The following is a 20534-nucleotide window of genomic DNA, read 5'->3' on the forward strand; positions in this document are numbered from 1 at the left end:
TCAGTGCGGAATTCTACAACAACAGGTTGCAATACCCATGAGGCAATAAGGGCCTCATCTGAAAATGCTGGATTGACGGTGTAGATTGAGTGGTGCCTGCTACTTCTTTATACATGGCAACGCGTGTTACACAGGAAACAGCTGCAATTCTTTTGTTTTCAAATAATCCATGACACCTGACCTCCCTAGCCACAGCAACATGACCCGGAATACATGCTTCAGCCACGATTAATGTATTAATCAAGGACATAAGCTGTATGTAGGTACAATGAAGTACTGAGTGCTACTTGATTAATAATTGAGATTCTACAGATATTTCATTCTGATAATGCTTGGCAATGTAGGATTTCCTCAAGCTATTAGTCACTCAAACAATGCTACCCTTTGACTTAGGAAGTGGAATAAACAACACTAAGAGTGATACCTTGTAAAGAATTAAGTGAGTCAGTTAACGTGCATACTGTGTGGAGATTAAAGGCAGAAGAATCCCATCTCTCCTTTTAACCAGTACAGTGACTTCCCCTCAAGCCTCTTTCCATAGAGCCAGAAATAGGAATATTGCCTATCTTATAGTATCTTATATAGTAGGTGGCATATCAGACTTTCTCCATTATATTCACTTTTGAAAAAATATGTCTAATTTGCGTCTGTTGAATTCTCCTGTAGTTTCGAAGGATGTTGACACCAACTTCACCTAATATGTATCATCGTATCTGTTAAAACTTATTCCTGAACATTATCCCTGGTGTACTTTTCTTAAAAAAATCAAAAACAGTTTAGTGGGTAAATGGCACAACTTAAGGATAGAAAACTGAAAACATTAGAAGAAAGGAAATATTAAAAATCTGAATTTAAAAAGGTCAGTTCGTCTTTTCATTATTCGGTAAAAACTTCAACACTTTAAAAAAGTGTAACTTGACTTACCTTCTGCTGGTTTAACCAGCCAAACAGCTCATTAGTCGACCTTGAAAGCCCTTCATCCCAGGAATTTCTGGGTTTTTGCATGGTGTGGTGCCTTAATGTCCGGTTCCGTTCAATTATTCGCTCAGCGTATCGTTCAGTGATGACCTTTGAAATGGCATGCATCTGACCACGAAGATGATGCACACTGTGGAAGAGTTTCAAAGATAGTGAAAACTGAACCGGTCTAGCTGAATAGAGCACCAACAAACTATAATATTGGGTTTCCACCATCAGTTTTGATTTTGGTGTGTGTTATCCACACCAGAGTTATTATGTGGGTTTAACTGTCATTCCAACAAATTCATGGAATCAAATTTCATCTTTAGGTGTCAAGGTATGAAACATTGTGGAGCAGAAGGCAGGAAAATTGGGATGTCATGTCCATAGCAAAGCCTGCCTGACAGGACTATGTCAATAGAGGCCCAAGGATTACTCAACAGCCTGTCCTAAGGATTCCAGCAAAAAAAAATCTTGCTGTCCTCTGGCTACTCTGTCTTTGGGATGAGACTTTTAAGTTTAAACTACGCCCTCATTTGCCTGAAGCAGAAGCCTAAGCCGACTTCAAAGATAAGACACAATGTCCCCAGACAATAATGGCGCAACCTCAGGCCAGTAAGTGGACTCAGCCTGATCTTAACCACCATGTTATGTACTCTCATTGTGAAGGAGTGGGGAGGGGTTAAAATTGGCACAGAAAGGGCATCAGCACATAATCCATATTATGACACTGCAAAATCAGACCATTTTGCAACTAACTGTAAAAGTCAACAAGTGACTACCTGGACCACTTTGTTTTCAGTTAACACTTAACATTGTTGGCTTGCCATCATTATTCAGATTTGCAATTAAAATCGGGCTTACAAAATTTCAGTAACTTCACAGTCATCCAACATTTTTTTTTATTATTCCGCCAACTAAATTTAATGGTGAGCTCAGTCAGGGAAAGCTGAACTTGCAATGAAAATATGACATAAAAGGCTTGCCAGGTGATGATCTATTTTGAGTTAAAATTTAATTTTCCTGCCTTCTGCTCCACAATGTTTCATACCTTGACACCTAAAGATGAAATTTGATTCCATGAATTTGTTGGAATGACTAATCATTACTAATAAAACTGCAATCAAAAAATAGTCCAAAACAATTCAGGAAGAGAGAGGAGTGTGGGGCTTGGAATGGACAAAGAGGGATAGAGAAAGCGAGGGAGAGAAAGAGTAAGAGAGGGATGGTGAGAAGAGGACGGACAAGGAATTTGTTTTTAGGCAAGAAAATAATTCCAGAGTATGATTTATTGAAATCTTTCTGGTACAATTTCTCTTAGTTTTTATACGAATAAATCACCTGATTTTGAGATAAGATTTTCCTCACGAAGTGAAGTTTGTTGACAGTGATACTTCCTACAATTCGGAAATTACATTTTTTTCCTTTCTGTTGTTGGCATTCTTTCAATATCAAAGTGTTGTTTCATAATATGGTGCAGGGCTACTCACAAAGGTTGTGTGAAATCAAACAGCTGCATTCTGACCTGTTGTATTTTGAAATATTCTTAGTTTTTTTCTACAGTTAGAGGTTATTTTAAAAAAGTCATTTATGAATTCTAGGTGCCAAATTAGTTACTTGCAACTTCAAAACATTCAGTCATCAGTGTATCAAAAGCCAAAAATACCAGCAGGATTTTTCAAATGGTGGGGTTTCCCACTCCACCACACAGAGCCACAGAGAACACATCCCTGATGGCAACTGCCCCGCAGCCATTTAACATAAAAATTAAGAGGTATGGGGCAACACAAGTAAATGAAATTTACAAATCAGCCAGGATCTAATCAAATGGTAGAACAGACCCACAAGGCCAGATAGCAGACTCCCATTCCTTTGAATCAAAACAGATCTTCAGTACATTTCAACTTACACCTGAATGGAAGTAAGTTTCCTTACCTTTGTTGGGTTGAATCAAAAGGCTTCCCATTAAGCCTTAAATATTCAACATGGTCTTCAATTTTTGCAAGTTGTTGGCCTGCCACTTTCAACAATTCATCAATTTCTGACCTGTGTCTTCCAGGCATACCAATATCGAAAGAATTCAAATCCTGGAACAAAATAGTATGAGAGCAAAAATGCCTCTTGAATGTCTTCACCAAGGAAAATTCTAATCCACTGTAAGCAGAGTCATGTCCACAATAATATGGTATAATCTTACCAACTAATGTTGCTGTACAAATTTATAACATTTTAACATGACTAGTTAATGCTTCAGCTAAAATAAAACTACAAAGTAATGTCATTTGAATGCATTGGGCAGAATTCCATCCTCGGGGGTGTTGGGTTGGGGGGGGGGGGGGGGGGAGTTCAGGAGCAGGTGCACCACCATTTTACATGGGCGGGCTCAGCATGACGTCTGCAAGGAAGCACTGTGCAGGCGGGTGAGGAAGGGGGGTGGTGGGGTGGGGTGGATTCCCTGAGCCGAGAATGCGCTCATCTTCCTGAGGCTAAATGCTGCCTACAGGAGATTGGCTCCACATTAAAAAAAAATGGTAAAAAGAGAAAAAAAAATTTCCCTAACATGTTCCCTCATGTGACACTGTCACATGAATTGGGACATGTCCATCACTTTTAGTTACACTTTTATTAAATTTTAAAAAACCTACATGAAGCCTCGTCCCGCCCATGGATGAGGTTTCATGCTTCTTCCAATGCCCGCCAGGGCTCCTGGCCTGCCCACCAACCTTAAGGTAGAATAGGCAGGTCCACTAATTACTCCAATTACTTTGTCAATGGCTTCAATTGGCCGTTGACAGTTCGGCGGGCACACAGCTGATTCGGCTAAGCCCCCGCCAACCTGAAAATTGAAATGAGGCGGGGTGATGTCAGGAGTTCCGCCCAACGTCATCCCGGGTTGGCGAGCGGGCCCCGCCCCCCGACCAGGAAATCCTGGCCAGTGTTTTTTGGGGGTTTATGATATAGTACAATAGTTGAATGTAACCCGAATGTTGCAGTTATCATTTATATACCACTTGGATGTCTGTAGTTGCTAGTTACACAGTAATGATTACTACTCAAAATGCACATAACTATGGTACATGTGCATCACAGGAATTTTGCAACGAGATGGATGTAGTGTTTCCTCATGCTCCTAACCACAGTTGACACTATTAAATATAACCTTACTCCCAAAATAAGGGAATATTAGACTGGGCAACCCAAGAGAGTGTTACATTTCATTCCTTCTCTCCTGAAGCAGGGAACTTGCTGGCTTGAGATTTTGTGGATGTCATGGACATCTTCAGTCTCTCACCCAAGAGGCAATCTTCCTATCGGGGAGTCTGAACATCAACCGTATATCCAGCCGCATGGGTAATGCAGTTGACTCCATCTCTGTCCTCATCTGACATCCATGTACATACAAGTACAGCAGGGATCAGCGCAGGAATCCTAATCGATTGTCTCCTCCCCAATCCAAATATAACCCTGCACCCAATTTCACACACCATTCCAGCTTAAGGTCAGCTTATTCAATAAAATTCAGGAATTGGATCACCTAGACCATAAGACATAGGAGCAGAAATTAGGCCATTCGGCCCATCGGGTCTGCTCCGCCATTCAATCATGGCTGATAAGTTTCTCAACCACATTCTCCCACCTTCTCCCCGTAACCTTTGATCCCCTTACCAATCAAGAACCTATCTATCTCAGTCTTAAATACACTCAATGACCTGGCCTCCACAGCCTTCTGTGGCAATGAATTCCACAGATTCACCACTCTCTGGCTAAAGAAGTTTCTCCTCATCTCTGTTCCAAAAGGTCTTCCCTTTACTCTGAGGCTGTGCCCTCGGGTCTTAGTCTCTCCTACTAATGGAAACATCTCCCCCACGTCCACTCTATTCAGACCTTTCAGTATTCTGCAAGTTTCAATCAGATCCCCTCCTCATCCTTCTAAATTCCATCGAGTATAGAGCCAGAATCCTCAAACGTTCCTCATATGTTAAACCTTTCATTCCTGGGATCGTTCTCATGAACCTCCTCTGGACCCTCTCCAGGGCCAGAACATCCTTCCTGAGATACGGGGCCCCAAAATCACTCATAATCATCTAAATGTGGTCTGACTTAAAATGTGGCCTTATAAAGCCTCAGCAGCACATCCCTGCTTTTATATTCTAGTCCTCTCAAAATAAATGCCAACATTGCATTTGCCTTCCTAACTACCGACTCAACCTGCAAGTTAACCTTAAGAGAATCCTGGGCTAGACTCCCAAGTCCCTTTGCACTCCAGATTTCTGAATTCTCTCCCCATTTAGAAAATAGTCTATGCCTCTATTCTTCCTACCAAAGCGCATGACCTCACACTTCCCCACATTGTATTCCATCTGCTACTTCTTTGCCCATTCTCCTAACCTGTCCAAATCCTTCTGCAGCCTCCCTGCCTTCTCAAACTACCTGTCCCTCCATCTATCTTTGTATCATCTGCAAACTTAGCCAGGATGCCCTCAGTTCCTTTATCTAGATCATTAATGTATAAAGTGAAATGTTGTGGTCCCAACACTGACTCCTGCGGAACGCCACTCCTCACCTGCTGCCATCCTGAGAAGGACTCCCTTATCCCAACTCTCTGCCTCCTGCCAGACAGCCAATCTTCTATCCATGCTAGTACCTTGCCTCTAACACCATGGGCTCTTATCTTACTGAGCAGCCTCCTGTGCGGCACCTTGTCAAAGGCCTTCTGGAAGTCCAAGTAGATAACATCCGTTGGCTCTCCTTTGTCTAACCTACTTATTACCTCCTCAAAGATTTTTAACAGATTTGTCAGGCATGACCTCCCCTTGATGAAACCATGCTGACTTTGCCCTATTTTACCTTGCACTTCCAAGTATTCTGAAATCTCATCCTTAATAATGGACTCTAAAATCTTACCAACGACCCAGGTCAGGCTAATCGGCCTGTAATTTCCCGTCTTTTGCCTCACTCCCTTCTTAAACAGGGGGGTTACATTAGCGATTTTCCAATCCTCTGGGACCCTCCCTGACTCCAGTGATTCCTGAAAGATCACCACTAATGCCTCCACTATCTCTTCAGCTATCTCCTTCAGAACTCTGGGGTGTAATCCATCTGGTCCAGGTGATTTATCCATCTTCAGACCTTTCAGTTTTCCTAGCACCTTCTCCTTGGTAATGGCCACCATACTCACCTCTGCCCCCCGAATCTCTTGAACTTTGGGGATGTCACTCGTGTCTTCCACTGTGAAGACTGACGCAAAGTACCTATTCAGTTCCTCCGCCATTTCTTTGTTCCCCACTATTACCTCTCCAGTGTCATTTTCCAACAGCCTAATGTCCACTTTTGCCTCTCTCTTACCTTTATATATCTAAAAAAAACTCTTGCAATCTTCTTTTATATTACTGGCTAGTCTACCCTCATATTTAATCTTTTCCCTCCTTATTTCTTTTTTTACTTGTCCTCTGTTGGTCTTTGTAGGCTTCCCAATCCCCTGGTTTCCCATTGTTCTTCATCACATTGTACGCTTTCTCTTCAGCTTTTATCTTGTCCCTGACTTCCCTTGTCAGCCATGGTTGCCTCGTCCTCCCTTTAGTATGCTTCTTCTTCCTAGGGATGAATTTTTGCTGTCTCCCCCAAATTACTCCCAGAAACTCCTGCCATTGCTGTCCCACTGTCTTTCCTGCTCGGCTCATCTCCCAGTCAATTCTGGCCAGATCCTGCCTCATGCCGCTGTAGTTGCCTTTATTCAACTGTAATACCGTTACATCTGATTCCAGCTTTTTCCTCTCAAATTGCAGGGTAAATTCTATCATTTTATGGTCACTTCCTCCTAAGAGTTCCTTCACCTTAAGCTCCCTTATCAAATCTGCCTCATTACACATTACTAAATCTAGAATTGCCTGTTCCCTAGTGGGCTCCAACATAAGCTGCTCCAAAAAGCCATCTCGTAGACATTCCACAAATTCTTTTCTTGGAATCCACTACCAACCTGATTTTCCCAGTCTACCTGCATATTGAAATCCCCCACGATCACTGTAGACAAATGGTATCAAGCATATAACTAACAAAATAATTTCATTTGATCTATATAGTTTGCTGTGCTGTGTGTTGGCAGAGTGTGGGAGTTGCAATTGTGTAGGAGTCATGTATGCATAGAATGATCTTCATGTCACCATTATGCACTGCAGCATAGCAGCCCAATAGAAACAAGTGGCTCTCAAGAGTGTCAGGTGATTGAGGGGTAGAGATAGCCTGGCAGTAGGCAGGCAGGGTCAAATCCCATTTACTACAGTGGCCTGTGGCAGCTGCTTATCCCAGTTTGACATTGCAAGCTCTAACTGCTGATGTACATGCTGGGCAGCAACAGCCCTGTGTCCTAGGCTGTTCTCTCAGGACAACGGGCCCCATAAACAATGCCGGTACTGATGCCCGCCACCTCCTTCCCCTCACAGGATCTCAGAGCTTGCAGCCTGAGCTTCAATCATCAACAAGAGGAACAGTTAAAAGATGGAACTCGTGCAGGTGACCGGCCATCCTGGGGGAACCTATTTCCCCTCCAGCAGGAGCTTGCCCAGCATCAGGGAGCAAATTTGCAATGCACCAGGAGTGGCAAAGTCCTGGGATGGAAATGGGATGAATACAGGAAAGTGAGCTGTCAAGGGCACACATTACTTCTGTGGAGCCAGTTGGAACTCTCCTTTCCTACCTTTTCTTCAGTGCCCTCCAGCAGTCCCTTTAAAAGGACTGTTATTTAGGTCATTGCAGAACTGGAATAACCAGTCATGGCATAAGCAGGTGCAGGGCCATTCTTTGCATTTTTAAATTGTTCCAACACTACTTTCAGATGACCGCCAGAGAGGCCGCCAAACGGTGAAGGTCAAATACAGTGACTGTCATGCAATTAACAGATTACAGGCTAGATCTTATGCCCAAGCATTAGTCTGCATTCTGCCTGTTTTACACCTGATATAGAGGCAAAGCACATGACAATTATTACCCCAGTGTGCCCAAGTTACATTTGATGAATGTGACCCACGCTGTGTCAGGACGAGGGATTAGGCCTGCCATGTAAAAGGAGCTTGATGGCCCTGGCCTAGAACGAGAAGGGAAGTAGATGCATTGGAAAACCATCATCTCGATCGCTCCCTGATGCAATCCTGTCAGTGATATTTTACCAGTGGCTGGACCAAATGCAGAGCAACAATCTGCTCCAAGCAAGCGAGATGTCAATTTACATACTTACAGGCCCTGTTAAAAGGGCCATTTTACATAACCTGCAGCATTTAGCTGGTGGCAGGGCAACACTCTGCTCTGTGGGAAGGCCGCCAGCTTAATGGAGGTGGCCTCCCTGTGGCAGCCAGTGTTGTTTGAGGGTGGGGGGGAGCATCAGAGCCGTAGGCTCCAGGGCTCAAAGAAGGGGCTGCAGGCAGGGAAGGCAGCCCCAACAATGCCCCACCAAGGGGCATTACTAGTCAATCCACTTGGTATGGGCTTTCATGATCACTTTTTTCTGCTGTTCGCCCATAAATTACCAGATTTATTGAATCTAATTTCACAATTTAGTTAGATTTGAACCAACAATCTTTCTGTTGCTAGTTGAGTACTATAACCACTATCCTACACTTTTAGGGCCCAATATTAGTGAAGCTGGTATAGACTTGATTTTCCAGACAGGTTTCTCATAAAAAACAGTGAAGTTAGATTTGAACCAACAGTTTTTCTGTTGCTAGTTGGGTACTTTAACCACTGACCTACTCTATCCTACATTTTTAGAGCCCAATATTAGTGAAGCTGTTATAGATTTGATTTTCCAGACAGGTTTCTCATAAGAAACAGTGAATTTTATTTACAGGGCTTCAGCAGCAGTTACATACTTCCATCAAGATCTACAGCTAGTCAAAATTCCTCCCTAAGGTTCCCTGTACTCAGGGCTGATTCATTCACATGATACTACACAGTACAATAAGTCTTAAAGCTACACTTACTATCGCGGCCCATCTTAAACTTAATACAGAGAAATGTAAAGTTTTTGTTTAAGCACAGATGAAAGTCCACTTTTACACAACTCCATTCATATACAAAGCGATATTGCATAATTTAGCCACATAGTAATTATAGCTAATAATTTTCCTCAAAAAAATTGTTATTCATACAATGTTATAATACTCTTATACGGTGTGGCTGTGTGGAAAATTATGTTGCACAAATAGTGGAAATTTCTATTCCAGAACACAATGGGGTTCTGTATATATCAGTCTACGGACATTATTCTTATTGCTTAGTTTTCCCCCACAGACATCATCATCAATAATCATGCAATAGCATCAAATGTTTCAAACTACAGTTGACGTCACAGGAAGAATCAGCTTCAAATATTGTTTGCTTCATTACAATTACTGTTTTCTAGCTCAATAAAGAAGAAACAAAAAGCCCTGAAATAGTTTGTTACTGTTCACTCAGCAAGCCCAAGTTGCTGTGGCAACATGCGCTTATAGATGCATGTTGTAGTCTGGAACTGTGAATAGCGACGTAGAGGCTCTAACTTTCTTTCCATCACATGGCTGGCTAGGAATCTCTCCTGCTCTTGCCACCTGCCATTGGCGTGCAAGGGATTATTTGCAGGTTGATACTCAACCTGTTTGGTTGTGTTGCTTCCTTGGGCATCGAGTCCTTGGGCATCAAGTCCTGGGGTGGGGCTTGAACCTGGAGCGTCTGGCTCAGAGGCAGGGACACAAAGTCCCTATTGCTTATGATGGTTAGCTTTGAAAGGAATGTGGGAATCCTGTTCAACCAGTTTGAGAGAGTACACACAGAATTAGGAGATAGTAGAACAGGGGTGGGCCATTCACCCACTCAAGCTGTTTTTAATCCATTTTTCTATCCCTTTTCCCAACCACTGCCCCTCCCCCCACCCAACCCCCAAAAGGACCATCTGTCACGTGTTCTATGTTGTTCTTTCAAAGTGCTGACTCTTGTTCTGCTATTCACACATTCCGCTCTCTTACCTTTATACCATTATCAGCACCTTCTTCAGCCTTTACCACTAACATTAACACTCCCTTTGTCTTGTGTCCATGACATCTTTGTCAATCTCTCATCTATCGCTGACCTTCTATCCTGCGTGACCTGCTCCAGCCAGCTCACACAGTATAAATTGCATCACTTCCTACTTCCCTTTAGCTCTGAAGAAGTCATATGGACTTGAAATGTTAACTCCGTTTCTCTCTCCACAGATGCTGTCAGACCTGCTGAGTTTTTTCCAGCATTTTGCTTTTATTTTAGATTTCCAGCATCAGCAGTATTTTGCTTTTACCCTCTCATTCTGCCATTAAATAAGATCATAACTGATCTTTACCTCAACACAATTACCTGCTTTTACTCTGTCCCCTCTATACCTTAACTAACAAAGAAAAAAAATCAATCTCGGTCTTAATTATTTCAATTGACTCCACATCCATAGCTTTTTAGGGAAGTAAGTTGCAGATTCTCACTACCCTGTGTGTTAAAAAGTGATACCCAATTTCACTCCCAAATGGTTTAGCTTTAATTTTAAGATTATGCCTACTTATTCTGGATTACCCTACCAAGGGAAATATCTCAGAGGCAGATAAACTATCAATTCCATTTTGTTCATTTTTAAAGACCTCGATTGGATTACAACTCAACCTTTTAAACTCAAGGGAATACAAGCCAAGTTTATGCAGCCTGGCCTCATTTTAATCCTGTAAGAGGATAATCGAGCTGCACTTCTATTGAGAGTTACATTGTTGTTTAGTGCTTTAAATCTGGGTTTTCCCCATTGATAATAGCATACTGTTTGTTGAGGGCGAGCAGAAAACAAGAAGAAGCAAATTAAATTGTCCTTTTGTTTTGCAGTATATGTTTTAGTGGCAGGAGGAGTATGAGACATCGCCTTAATAAACAAAAGGCAACTATATAGGAAAACTAAACACAATGATTGAAAGTTTAGGAATGCCTAGATAGAGCTCCAACTACTAACAACTCCGGAGCCATACCGTTTGACATAAAATAGCACCATGCCCTCAATGTGTCTCAAACTGCAATTTCAATATTAAACTATACACAACATTCCCAGAACCTATAACACAAAATACAATGGCAAGCTATACAGACAAGATGAACCCTGGTTCAACTTCCAGTTTGTGATGAATTTGCTAATCAGAGTTAGGACAGCAGGAGGAACATTGCAATTAGTCTCTACTCCCGGGATGAAGGAGAAAATAATCAACCAAGATTCCCATCCCCAATAGTTACTGATAATCCCTGTCTGTAAGCGTAATTCATGGATGTAAACCAGTAAAGCGGGTTTCAGCTTTGTTGTAGTGTTCCCACAGTTAACTTGTTAAAACTAAGGCCTGGGTTTCCCTCTGTGGTAGTCACAGTCTCCTGCAGTAACTCTGGAGGGACAGAATGACAGATATCCAGAGAAATGGAAAAAAAAATTGGCCATTTTTGGCATTTCTCCAGAGGTTTCCCCAAGCTCCCATCAAAGTAACGACAGAAGATTGCAAGAGCACTGCAGAATTGCAGGACCAAATTCAAGGTTCGGGTGCAAGAAAAGGCCTTGGGTGAGGTATTAGAGGGCATCACACATACATGGAGCCATACCCCATCAAAACAGAACACCTTTTGGTAGAAAACAAGGGTGAAGAAAAACAGGGGGGAAACAGTTAACGAACAATGCATTTAAGGAGAAACTCGTTAGGCATGAAAGGTAGAAGGGAATGAGGGCGATGCTGATAAAGTTAAATGAGGAAGAATAGGAGGCAGCTTGATCAGAGCATAAATGCTGACATCGACTGCCCAAGCCGTTTCGCTGCTATGCTGCAATGTAATTCTACATAACCGTTAGCCACCATCTGCCACGTGGAAAGCGAGGTTTTGAGGCCGGATTTTCATGCAGTCGGGATGACTCCAGAGGCCTTTAAAAATGGAAGCCAGGACCTGGATCCGGAAGTACTGCTCAATTTCTGGCCAATACAATTTTCTCCAGTACGGGATAGGGGGCAAATCGCACAAGTGCAAAACACAAATCTGCGGAATCATTTGAAAATCGTGCTAATTTTAAACAGATTCCATTTTCACTGTTCCAAGGGCCTCAACCTGCAGCGTGGGAGTCACGAATTTATGGATTGAGACGTAAACACTCTTGAAGGGCAGGTCTGCTTAACTGTTATGGCCTGAAGTGATTTAAATCTCCAGCCCTTCAAAAATAGAAATAAAAGCTGCAAATGTCAGGGGGGAAAAAAAGCACATGCTGTTGGAGTGCACTGATTGCCAAGCCATGGGGTGTAACTTTAGAAAAAAAATTGCCATTTGTAATGCTGAATCTGTAATGTTAATCATGAATGCTTGGCTGAGTTTCAAAAGGCCAAAGACACTTAGCTCAGCAGGGTGGCTGTGTTCACATTTTGATTGATGGTTTCAAGATGTAAAGGATTAGCTGTCTTTGATATGATTACTGAATAGAAGTCTGTTTATTTTTTTTACTTGTTTTACCACTTGAGATTTAAAATCTTTGAGTGTGTTTCATGAACACAAGTTATTTTTCTGTATAAAGTCTGTATGAGTGAGAGCTCTATCAGATGGTTAAATGTTTAATTTTTTTCATCTCCACAAGGCTCCAGAGGTCTGCCTATTGTAGATACTTGGCAAGTGGCTATAGAGGAGGAAATAGGGGATCTGAGGTGGCATGGAGGAGGCATGGTGGAGACAGTGAAGGATGAGGACTAGAAGGCCGAACAGCCTTTTAAAAATGGGCTGAATTCTCAGAGAACCAATACGGTCCTTCTAACCAGCCTGTCTCAGAATTCGCCCACCTCTATGGCTACCTCCCAACTGCCTCTGGAGACAGCTGGCTTGACTCAATCATGGCCCCTTCCTCCCCGGAGTGAAAATTGCATGTGACTGGGCCCTTTATAGCGAGGCAGGTCTGCAGAGTCAAGAAACTTCCCAACTCGAGCTATCCGCCCTGGTAGCAAAAATTCAGCCCTTTAAGTCACTTTGAATATGACAGACAATGCCCAAATGGAATCCAATTCTTAATTTCCCTTAAAATGGTAAAGTTGTACATGGATCTAATACATTATTGTTCTATGGGTCAGGTAATTTTGGATCTAATTTTTCCTACAGTAACAATTTCTGTTGGCTCAGCCATTTTCTTAATATCAACAAATTGCCCTCATTCTAGGTACCTAAAATGTGAAGTGCAGGCCTTATTACTGTGACATTACAGGTGCAAAAGGAAAAAAAGTAGGGAATTAGGTGCATCAAATCTGTACCATAATTTTGTTAATCCAAATTCCTTGCCTTTTCTCCAAACCCCTTCATACCCATATTTTCCACCAAATATTCATATACCTGTTGAACATATCAAATGACTTTGTTTTTATGGCTTCCCAAGGCACTCTGTTCCACTGCCTCACAATGGGAGCAACTCTTCCTTGATTAACTTTTAACTGGCTTTTCTCAAATTCTAATTTAGCTTTTTAAAATTATTTTCTCTCAGGATATGGGTGATGCTGATTACAGACCATTGTTAGGCAGCCCAAGAAAATGAGGAAGGGGCTCCTTGATCCTTATGATGATGGTGCTCCCAAAATGGCATTAGCTAGGGAATTGAAGGATTTTGACCCAGGAACCACAGTATATGTACAACTTGGAGATGCCATTGATCTCATGACAATATCCTTCTTGGTGGTGGAAGTCACAGGCTGGAGGTGCTATTGCAGCACTCTTGGGGTGTTGATGAAGCACAGCCTGTAGATAATACATATCACAGTCACAGTGCAACTGTTTGAGGAGGTATACACTGACTCCAGGGTCAGGCAACCTGATAAAGCAAACCTCTTTGTCCTGGATATTGTCAACTTTCTTCAGTGTTGGTGCAGCTGCACCTATCCAGGTTACATATGAATATTTTATCATATCCCTGACTTAAGCCTTGCACCTGGAATGTAGTGGTTCAAGAAGACAGCTTAACACCACCAACAAATGCTGGCTTTGCCAGCAAAGCCCACATCCCAAGAACAAATATATATTTTTAAAAATGGCAGAAAGGCTTTGGAATCTGGAAGCGAGCAACTCATTGCAGAATATCCAGCTTCTGCCATGTTGTTCTGGACACAGTATTGATATAGTTGGTCCAGTTAAGCTTATGGTCAATGAAACTCCTAAGATGAGAGTGATGGTTTGGTAACGGCAGGGTCTTTGACTATCAGTGTTGAAGACAGCCATTACTTGTTGTTGCAAATGTTACCCGCTACTTTTCAGCCGAAGTCTGTCCCCTTGATCTGAAAAATACCTCAATATGCAGTGAGACATCTATAAAACATGAAGGTCCCGTGCAGTATTGAGTGTTGGCAAATATTCCATATATGGCAAATTTATTAACGGCATTGACTTTAACAAATAGATGATTTTGGATAGCAGCTTCGACAGGATTGTTGATGAGAAGACCAATTCCAACTTCCATACTTCAAGGATGTTCAACAAACAACCATTTTTCAGTTTAACTGGGGATAGATATTAGTCATATGTAACAGAGCAAATAAGGCACTATCTCACTGTCCGCCTGTTATACAAATGCACAATATACAATTCCATTGAACTCAATGTAACTGAACATTAGACAGGGCGTGTAACAGGCAGCTGATACAATACTGTCTGTTTTGTACTGCCGCCTGAGAATAATTTCTACCCCGTTACCTCTACATAGCATAGTAATAGCTGTAAGGTCAATTGCTGTCATGATGGTCTAACGACAGAAAATTTGAAACTGCATGAGGTTACAAGGGTAAAAATGAAACCAATATTTAGTTGTTGGAAGAAACTAATAAAAATGACTCTGGAAGGTTCTAATAAAACAGAAAATCCCAAACCCAATATGCAGGATTAAGTACTTTTATTTTAAAAATAGAGTACATTTCTAAATCATTTTTGTTCTTTGTTACATTGAGACTGCAGGGATATGAATATCACAATTTGTTGCTGTGTGCAATGGAATGTGTTCTTGCATTTTAAAATCTTTGTTTTAAAAATTTACCTGTTGGAGTAGTACCTCTGCCCGACTGAGGTTCATCACACAATCATCTGTCGTCCATTGGATCAGGTTTTGTCTTTTTAGTGAATCCCTATTACTTAAAGAGAAACAGACAAGTGTGTGTGCAAGACAAGTAAATGTGTTTATCAAAATCAGTTGATGCTGTACTAACATATAGCTGTAGTTAGTTATTAATTCATGTATTTTTATCCTCCTAAGTGCCTGTTTCCTGTCATCACATTCTTCATTTATCTCCTCTGCCCTCCCAAATACCTACCCCAATCATCAGAACTCCTTGACTTTGCTTCTATCCTGCTGCCAACCCAGATTCAACTCCTTTAGATAAGCCTACAGCTTCTCACTATGCCTCTCTTGGTATCCTCCGAAGGGCCCGTCAAGACACTCAACACTGCATCCCTATGAGCACCAACCAGAACCACCCTATCCTGTTTTCTTACTGATTTTCCCATCTACTGCATCCACTGGGGAATCAATTTTGTCAATCTACTGCCTATCCAAATCACCCCTCCCAGTGCTGACCCTGTGAACACTATGACATATTTACCTGAATTGAACTTCCCGCCTGGCCATACCTTTGACCACTTGCCCCATCCAGGCCATCATGGTGGTGATCTTATTATCAGTTCACACGTTGATCTTTCCCCTTAATCCTAACAATTTCTCCACCTTTAAGCGTCTCACCTTGTTCCACCACAACGCCTTTCATTTAAAATCCTCATTCTCTACCACCCAAGTACCATTGAAAGTTTTCTCACCAAGATATTTTCATTGCTTTCCTTCCTCATCCTCTGCCCTAAGTGACTTCTCACCCTCAACAATTTCAACCTCCATCTCAATTCATGCTCTCTCTCCAGAGTTCACTGCCCTCCTACCCTCCCTTAATATCTTCCTCCATGTAAACACCCCAACACATAATCATAAACACCCTCTCACGTGGTCTCACTACTTCCATCATATCAATCACAGACAAGACCATTTCTGATCACTTCCTTGTTATCATTCCCCGTCCATATCCACCTTCCCCACCCTACTTCATTCTGTATCCACTCTCTCTCCCATTTCACTTACAACTACACTTTCAAAATTCCAATTGTCCAGCCTTTGGCCCTACGTACAACAAAACATTTCTGTAGCTATAATCCACAACCTCACCTCCACCTTTGATGCTCCAGTTCTCATGAAAATCATTACACTCTCTGACCCTATTGTTCCCTAGGTATAGCCCTCATCTCCACACCCTTAAGTCCAAGGGATGCAGAATGGTGGACAACTGGTTTAGCCATTCATTGCCAGATCTGGCTGGACCACAGAAAGCCCTGCTAAAACTGCTCACTACTTCAGGGTCATCCTCAAGTGTAAAGATAATCCTAGTTTATTTTACTGCAAACCATCTACTGCAAGCCAACTTCTTAAACCAAGTCTCCTCCACCCTCACCTTCATCAATGTGAGGAGTGCATGGGCATCTTTCTCACTAAGGTTGAGATCAGCCAATCAGCTGACTCTGCCACCTCCCTCCCCAACCAAATAGGTTCTCACCACCCAAGCCTTGAACTCCAAGACTTTCCTCAAGTTATGCTCTGAATTACCCTCATGATCTCTCCAAAATCATCTTGTCTACAAGACCCATCTCCTGCTCCCTCAACCCCATTCTCACCAAAGTGCTGACCACCCAACTTTCCTTTTTGGTTCCCATGTTGGCTGATATTGCCAAGGTTCTCCCTCTTCAGTTACTGTAGCAAGTACTCATGATAAATCTGCTGTCATTACCCCTTTCCTTAAAAAAACTAACTTGTGACCCCGCATTCCTTGCAAACTACTGTCCCATCTTCAACCTCCCTTTCCTTTCCAAAGTCATTTGAAGTGTGGTTGCCTCATGAATCCATGCCCAGCTTTCAGGGAACACTGTCTAAATTCTTCCAGTCAATTTCCCAACCTGTCGCTCTACAAAAACAGCTCTCAAAATCTTATGTTACCATGTTCATGGTAAGCTATCTTGTCCATCTCAACCTGTCTGCAGCCTTCAACACAAGTGATCCTGCACCTCTCCATTCTAACCTATCTAGTGTTAGCCAATATCACTTACAATGGCTTTTTTGTGCTCCCACACAGTTACCTCTAGAGTTCACCGAAGATCTATCCGTGCCCCCCCACCCCACCTCCCCTTTTCATCTACTTGCTGCCCTCTGTATCATCAGAAAACATAGCATCAGTTTCCACATGCAGACTGACATTACCCAGCTCTACCACATCACCACCTCTCTCAAATTATTCACCATCTCTAAACTGTCAGACTCCTTGTCCAACATCCAGTACTGGCTGAACAGAATTTCCTCCAATGAAACTTTTGGAAGACTAAAGCCATTGTCTTCAGTCGCTACCAGAATTCCACTCCCGGGTCACTGACTTCATCCCTCTCCCTCACAAATGTGAGGCTGAACCAGACTTATTCGCAACCTTGGTGTCATAACTGACCCCAAGATGACTTCCAGTCATGCATCCATGCCATCCCTAAGACCACCTATTTCTGTAACATCGCTCTGCCGCAACTCATTTATTACTGAGGCCCTCTTCCCTTTCTTTGTTACTTCTCAGCTTAACTATTCCAAAGCACTCCCAGCTAGTCTAACATATTCTACCCTCCCTAAACTTGAGGTTATCCAAAACATTATTGTCTGTGTTTTAACTTGCATCAAGCCCCGCTCACTGATCATCCGTGTGCTCAGTGACTTACATTGGCTCTCAATGAAGAAATGTCTCATCCTTGTTTTCAAACCCCTCCATGCCCTCACCCTTCCCTATTGCTAACCTCCAGAGCCTTTATACCTACGCTCCTTTAATTCTGGCCTCTTGAGCATCCCTGATTTTAAATCACTCTAACAGCATCTGTGGAGAGGAAGACAGAGTTAACGTTTCGATTCCGTATGACTTTGTTCTGATGAAGAGTCATACGGACTTGAAATGTTAACTCTGTCTTCCTCTCCACAGATGTTGTCAGACCTGCTGAGTATTTCCAGCTACTTTTGTTTTTGTTTCAGATTTCCAGCATTCACAGTATTTTGCTTTTATTTAAATCTCTCTACCTAAATCTTTTCACCTTTCTTTCTTCCTTAAAATCTACCGCTTTGACAAAGCTTATAATCATCTGCTCTAAAATCTCCTTATGTGGGTCGGTGTCAGATTTAGTTTTTTAATGCTTCTGTGAAGCACCTTAGGATATTTTATTACATTAAAAGGTGCTACATAAGTACAAGTTGTTGTTACACTGTGTACACGTCAAGAAAAGCACACTAAATTGTTAGTCTAAATAGTTTTAATATTTTAAGTGCTAAAATAAATTCTGAATAGTGTTCAAAAGGTGTGTAGAGTAGATAGTATCTCCTTAAATCCCTACTCCAAACACATTTTGCTAAGTGTTTAACAAGAACAGAAAATGCTGGGAAAACTCAGCAGGTCTGACAGCATCTGTGGAGAAACAGAGTTGCTCTCTCCACAGATGCTGTCAGACCTGCTGAGTTTTCCCAGGACTTTCTGTTTTTGTTTCATATTTCCAGCATCCGCAGTATTTTGCTTCTTTTATTGCAAAGTGTTCATTTGTGAAAGTGCGTCACTTTTTCCAAGTTATGCAAGAGAATTCGCACCTTCTGCTTCTCAACTGCAAAAATTGCCTGATTCCAGGTAATGTCCGCACCTAGGCAAACAGTTGAAACACATTTGACTTATTTCGTAACTTCATTTTGCTAAAAAGGTGTGGCAAAGACTTCAAACGCCCAATGCAGGTGAGTCTCAGAACCATTTTGATGCACGTCAGGAACTAGTCTCAGATCACACACGTCCCACCCCCGCCCCCGGAGTTCGCCTTTCTCTTCTCTCCACACCCACTTACTTTTCTCCCCCACATGTAAAAAAAGTGAAAAAAAAACTTATACCAAAACGTTTTTTGAAAGACATTAAAATTGAAACTCAATGAAAAAAGAACTTTGCCACAAAGCTGATCAAATTGCTCGGGGGGTAGGGAGCGAAAGGAAGGAAAACCAACCAGTCTTTACCTGGCGTGTTGGGTTAAGTCGTAGTTCCTGTTCTCCGACATCCGAGGCTTCAGGGAGCTATATGTAATTCGGTTCTGGGTGGTCGTGCGCAGCTCACCATCACCAACCCCGACCATATACTGCTGCTGCCCAGCCTGGTGCTGTCTTGATAGGTGCATCTCACCTCCTCCTGCTCCGTGCTGCGACACGAACACGTCTCCCGCTCCATCGCTGCGGGTGGAGTAATCACCGGAGAAGCGAGCCATGTATTGGCGGTCAGACACCGAGCGGCGGTTCAGCGCCGACTGAGAGCCGTACAAACTCATCACTACAACCCTCTGCACACAACGTACTCCTCAATTGACCCACACCTGCATATATATATATATAATCCAGCCGATTGCACCGGAGCACGGAGCACAGTCCACACACCACCTCCAGCAACACTGCAAGCAAATTTCAGTAAGAATTCCCCCTTTGGCTCTTGAAACTCCGCCCCAAATTTTGGGCGCAACTAAGTTACACCCTCAGCAACCACCAATACCTGAGTAATGGAGAACTGACTTCTCTGTTCTCAAGAGTGAAACGCCTGTTACCCTGAAGCCACAAAGTCTAGTCTGTGTGTATATTGTAACGAGATAAAGATCAAATCACTCCTTTTTCTGACATTTTTTTTCCTAACCAGGTGGAGTATTATTTGTGTGTCGCTGGTTGCTGTGCGAGTTATAAGGGTTTTGATAGCCTATCTTGGCTAGAAAGGAAAACGATTAGTGTAAATATTAAACGGGATCCAACATTGTGTTTTGTGAAATGGCGAAAGTATTTAACCAGGAGATAGGCTTCCATTGCACAGAAAGTGTATTTAATGATCCAAATTTGGTCTCCAGCTCATGAAAACTGGAAATTGAAACTTTTGAGCTTACATTTCGCATAATATTTATCGACTCGAGGTCGATTGTTGAAGTGTTTAACAAGTGAAAGTGAGGTAGGCGGGCCTCGAAAACATCGGTAACTACTTCTGATCAGCTGTGATTTAAACCGAAACAAGTTTTGTTATTTGTAATGTAATTGATTTTACATTATAATGAAACAATGTTTCTGGCACTGCACTCTCGTTGAACCAGACGACCCTACTGTTTGGAGCGGGGATTCACTAGGGTGGAGTGCGACTGGACGTGATTCAAGTTTGCATACTTTTCCATCGCCTTCAGAGCCTTGCAAACAGCCCGCGTTTTAAACAGAAAGTTTTGGGTGGGGATGGGGGAGGGGGAATGCTTTAAAGTAACGAACGTTGAGCCCTTTAGTATGAAGAATGTTAATGCTGTACCATAATGGAACTTTTCCCACGCCCGCGGCTTCCAAATGTCAGTAGCATACATTCTTACATCAAAAAATAGGAGAGAGTTTGATTAGATGGAGAGTAAAAGTCATTCTACTCTGAAGGATAAACGGACTGGCTGGGCCGAACTGTGTAATG

At 42.3% G+C, this 20534-nt stretch overlaps 1 protein-coding gene across 2 annotated transcripts in view; it reads right to left on the bottom strand.

Moving 5' to 3' along the window:
• The window catches only part of LOC121278964 (desmoplakin-like), a 92149-nt gene extending 72659 nt beyond the window's left edge, over window positions 1–19490 (bottom strand). For both annotated transcript variants that reach the window (XM_041189591.1, XM_041189590.1), the window contains exons 1-4: window positions 19079–19490; window positions 15014–15107; window positions 2896–3047; window positions 925–1108 (exon numbers count right to left, since the gene is read on the bottom strand). In XM_041189591.1, coding sequence (XP_041045525.1) covers window positions 925–1108; window positions 2896–3047; window positions 15014–15107; window positions 19079–19383 — 735 coding nt within the window. In that variant the 5' untranslated portion in view covers window positions 19384–19490. The remainder of the gene's footprint in view (window positions 1–924; window positions 1109–2895; window positions 3048–15013; window positions 15108–19078) is intronic.
• Between the last annotated feature and the right edge of the window lie 1044 nt (window positions 19491–20534).

Source organism: Carcharodon carcharias, chromosome 6 (assembly GCF_017639515.1).
Source record: "Carcharodon carcharias isolate sCarCar2 chromosome 6, sCarCar2.pri, whole genome shotgun sequence".
Classification (NCBI taxonomy): domain Eukaryota; kingdom Metazoa; phylum Chordata; class Chondrichthyes; order Lamniformes; family Lamnidae; genus Carcharodon; species Carcharodon carcharias.